The sequence below is a fragment of the Aplysia californica genome, unplaced genomic scaffold, assembly GCF_000002075.1.
Source record: "Aplysia californica isolate F4 #8 unplaced genomic scaffold, AplCal3.0 scaffold00242, whole genome shotgun sequence".
In the NCBI taxonomy this organism is placed as follows: domain Eukaryota; kingdom Metazoa; phylum Mollusca; class Gastropoda; order Aplysiida; family Aplysiidae; genus Aplysia; species Aplysia californica.
The window spans coordinates 504998-509768 of NW_004797512.1; the positions used below are offsets into that span (position 1 = coordinate 504998).

At 53.0% G+C, this 4771-nt stretch overlaps 1 protein-coding gene across 1 annotated transcript in view; it reads right to left on the reverse strand.

Moving 5' to 3' along the window:
* Window positions 1–249: 249 nt before the first annotated feature.
* Window positions 250–4771, reverse strand: part of LOC101850485 — a 6238-nt gene continuing 1716 nt past the window's right edge. The window contains exon 2 of the mRNA XM_005100269.1: window positions 250–4541. Within this exon, the coding sequence (XP_005100326.1) occupies window positions 370–4407 (4038 nt within the window). The 5' untranslated portion in view covers window positions 4408–4541 and the 3' untranslated portion in view covers window positions 250–369. The remainder of the gene's footprint in view (window positions 4542–4771) is intronic.

Below are 4771 nucleotides of genomic sequence, written 5' to 3' on the forward strand. Positions count from 1 at the left end.
TTCCACAAGTTTTTGAATTTTCATCAAATTTTTTGGTTTTTGCCTCAACACCTTTCATGCCCATTAAAGAACTCATTTCTGGGGGCATTTTTCTGAAAAACGTTAATTAAAGGCACAAAAAATGTTAATTTTCAGTTTCTTACTCATTTTACCTCTGAAAACAGGTGACCCCCACCTTCTTCATTCGCAAATATCTCGACTTGTATTCAAGATAAATGGATATTTTTTTCACCCAAATAAAGACAACTGGACAAGCGTTAAGATGATACCAATAACTCTACATGCCCAAAAATTTACGTGAGCCTGATTCCACCTCGCTGCCTCTCATTTATCATGTCGGTGTCACGACACAGAATGGCCCACTTGTGCCTATAACTCTGTGGACTCCCAACCCCAAAAGTTATGTCCTCCCTGGTCATTGTTTTGTCCGTTCATCTTCATCGTTGTGAGAAACTCGTAGACTTTGGAGCACTTCTCGCAGCATCCTCGGATAACGTGATTACAACGTAAAATGTCACCTCCACCTCCATCTGCGGGAGCTTCAAAATCCGCACATTGACTACAAGAATCGTCTCTGTCTGCGAGAAGACCACATTCTCGTCTGCAGCTCTCGCACAGCGGTAGCAGAGTCAGGTTGTCGTCTGTCACGTCTGCCTGTAACTGTGTCCCTCTCTCTAACGCCCGACACCCACACGGCACCCCCTGACCCTCCACTGACAACTCAATACAGCTCGTCGTCTTCTTCCTCCCAGAACGAGCCTGTTCCAGAAGTTTCAACGAGTCGTTTATCAAGTGGACGTCGAACGGCTTCAAAGACCGCGGGAGGAAAGAGTAATTGAGATCTGAAACAGCTGTCAGATATGGCGGTATTCCATCAGGAAACATCATTCTCGCAAGATTTTGGAAAGAACAAGCCAGGTGGGTGAGAGATTTTTTTCCACGGTGACATTTCCAGCTATTGATGCGGTGCTTGGAGTCGACAGCTTCCCCTACGGTGTCTGGCAACTCGTGCTGTAACGAGCCACTACCCGAGAACAGAAGATTCACTTTGGCGGGAACAAGAGGTACCCGGGCCGTCTGACCAGCAGTGATCTTTGGGTCAACCGTCTTGTACTCTTTCCGGTAATCGTAGTGCGCACCACCCAGGCCAAAATTCTCGTCTGTCGACAGAAAGCAGTTCAAGTGCCGGTTCCTCTCAGCATCACCACCCTCAAGGCCCCTGGAACCCGCACAGACGTTTTGATGACCCACGTCGTCATTCCTCTCGCCCCAGGCCGCCGCTGTCCAGCTTGAGAGTGGGGAGGAACACGCGTCGTCGGAATCTGAGTCTTCCCGCTTGCTCGTTTCCTCAACATGTATGCCAACTGCACACGTTTCCTCAACGTGTATGCCAACTGCAGACGTTTCCCCAACACGTATGCTGCCTCCAGATCTCTTCTCAACATGTATACCAACTGCAGATGTTTCCTCAATATGTTTGCTGACTACAGACGTCCCATCAACATGTATGCCAACTGCAGACGTCCCATCAACTTGTATGCCAACTGCAGACGTCCCATCAACATGTATGCCAACTGCAGACGTCCCATCAACATGTATGTCAACTGCAGACGTCCCATCAACATGTATGCCAACTGCACACGTTTCCTCAACATGTATGCCAACTGCACACGTTTCTTCTGTACTTCTGGACTTGGCAGCTGCGTTTAGTTTGTCAATACCTGTGCCTTCTTGGTCTGTGATTTCACTGACGTTTCTATTTTTCACAGCACAGATTTCATCGTGCGTGTCTTTGCTCTGTTCGCTCAGTGTGGAGTCTGCGTTGGGTGTGTCGCTTAGTACAGTCCTGGGGTAGTCGACACTTTCTTTATCATGCCGGCTGCCACGTCCGCTGTCACTTCCTCTGTCACGCCTGCTAGAGGCGTCCTGTTGTAAGTCGTCAGGAGGGAAGTCCTGATCACTCTGACTGATTGCGCCATCTCCCTTCTGTACAACGGTTTTTGATCTGACCACATGACTCGTGTCCCCGTATGCAGGAAGTAAAGGGGCGGGGCAGAGAGCGCTGTGCTGTGTCTGTGCTGACGTCTGATCCCAGGCTTCCCATGGACGTAGCAGAGTTCCCGTACTTGGCAAACGTGACAGAACTTTGCCCAGCTGCTGAGGGTCTTCTGACTTGCCAGCAGAACAAGGCGCGTGGTTTCTGTCCTCGGGAATAACGCTGGTTGCCGGGTGGTTTTCATCAGCTGCTGGCCGGTGTGTCTCTCCTACAGGACCGTGAATCTCCTGGTGCTGTTCCACACAAGGGAAGCTCGTCACATCCACGGAGTTTTCTTCTGTCGCTCTTGGACGGCTTCCATATGTCGTGCCTCCAGGGAACACATCGCAGCTACCAGGCTGTTTTAAACGTTGCCACTTTTGTCTTTTTAAAACTGTTCTGAGATCACTTGTTCTAAACCTCTCTTCCACATCAGTTCTTTCAAACAACTGCGCCCCTCTGCCTTCGAGAACTGTGTCATTGGCTAAAGGGAGTGGCAAATGCGCGCCGTCATCTGACAGAACATTCTCAACCGTGCTTGCATTGAAACACACCGCCGGCACATCCCCACCCACCCGGGACCTCTCACACAGCCTCCTTCTGTTCTCCTCCAACATCCGACTCCGCCGCGCCGGAAGTGATGTCAAGCGCTCCTGTACCACATCACGTGGTACCGACTCTGATCCGCGTGGCTTGGGCTTCTGGTGGGAGGGGGCTTGTCGTTCGTCTAGCGGTCTCTCCGTCACGTGGTAGACTCGGCACCCTTCCTGTGCGCTTGCGGGCAAATCTCTGCTGCTCACCTTCCACTCCAGCACAGCCTGTCTCCACGGGATCGTCACGTGGATCCTCTCCTCGCCGCCGACGTCACTCTCCTCCCTGTGGTCGGCCTCTCTGGCTACATTTCCCCCCACACCCTCCCCCTCATCGGCCTCTCTGGATACACTTCTCCCCACTCCCTCCTCAGTTGCAATCGCTTCCGACTCATCCTCTCTTCCTCTTCCTCTTCCTCTTCCTTCTTCACCGCTCTGGGGCGCCGTTTTTGATGTTCTTTCGGCAGTCCAAGTATGTCCTCCAGATAACCTTTTTGCGTTTCCTGCAAATGAACCTTTTTCGTCTCCTGCAGATGAACCTTTTTCGTCTCCTGCAGATAAACCTCCTATATCGCCTGCAGATATCCTTTCTCCGCCTGTGTGCTCGCCGTTTTCCTTACATGTGCACGAGCCACTCTCCAGTGTCTGACCCTCCGCTGCGCTGACGTCACAGTCACATTCTGGTTGTTCGTCGTCACAGCTCGCCGGGAGGTCATTGAACCCTCTAGAGGACCAGAGGACATCCCCGGGCTCCGACTTAGTATTCTCCTCGTCGTCCGCATTCCATGGCAAAAAGTTGTCCTCTCCCTCTCCTGTTAGGCTGTCATCTTGCCTCTCTTCCTCGTAGCAGAGACTGTCTTCCATGCCCTCCTTTAGCCACAGTTGACCCAGGCATGATTGCTCTGACCGCGCGCCCCGTCCTCCTTTCCCTCCTCCTCCTCTTCCTACTTCTCCTTCTCCTCCCGCCGTCGGCACGTGCTGTATGCGCGGCAGTTTACACATGCCCAGACGGCGCGGGACGTCCGCGCTCCTCACACCAGACGGCGCTCGGCACTGCGCGAGGAAACACGCGCCGGAAGGGGTGGAGCCATGAGTCCTGACCACACCCCGTGCCGCCACAACTCCTCCCACGACGAGCACGCTCTTTGACCTGTGAGGCGTGACCCTCCTCCTCCCCTCTGTCTGCAGCAACAGCTGTCTCGCCACGCCCCCCGCCCCCGACGTGCCGGAGATCCCCGTGTTTCCTGGGCAGGTTCTGCTCACACCGGCCTCGCGCTCCACCGCGCATGTTGTGTCACAGGCGCCCGTCCCGCACGGGATGAACACCGCCCTCGAAACGTCGTGTAGCGTAGCTCCGCCCACCGACTCAAACACGTCCTTTTTCCTCTTGTGAGACGATCGGCTGACCAATGACACGCTAGAACCGAGTGAGGGAAGGTGCACGTCGTTTTCTTCACATCTCGCACTGAAAGCGGGGATTCCATCACGGGGAGGCTCCACCTTCTTCGTCGTCCGTCTCAGTAGACGACGGTCTAAGATCTCAAGTTCTGGCTGCCAGAAGACTCCCCGGTCACCGCGCCTGTGAAGCGTGACGCTGCGACCTTGAACAGGCGCGTTGTTGGTGGGGGAGGGAGCCACGCCCCACGACGACGAGAGGTCAACCCGCCGTCCAGGATCTCCGGCTGTAGGCGCGGCTTCGTGACCTTTGAGTGAGTAGAAGCGCGGGTAGTGACGGTAGAGGCGAACGGTCGGCACGGGGCCCAAAAGAGAGGATGAAGACATCGTAACTTGTAAGGTGATCCCTTCTCAGTGGCAGACAGAAACGTCAATAGCGCATTGGAGAGCTGTGCAGTCTGAGAAGACGGTGGTTGTTCCAAGAAGAGAGTTATTGTTCCAGACCAAGAAGCAGGCAGCCCCTGTAAAACGAAACCCGGCACTTAAGTGACTTTATTGTGTTTCAAGTGCCGTAAAACTCGTACTGAAACTAAACTAAGAGGAACTAGTACCTACTGTAGCTATATTGCTGTTGTTAGTTTGTGATTGTTTCTAGCTGTTCATTATTGATACTGCGGCTACAGTTTGATTTTGGCTTGTTTGTTTTGTGTTTTGTCAATTTGATACTTATATCACTTCTTTTTTTTTGGGG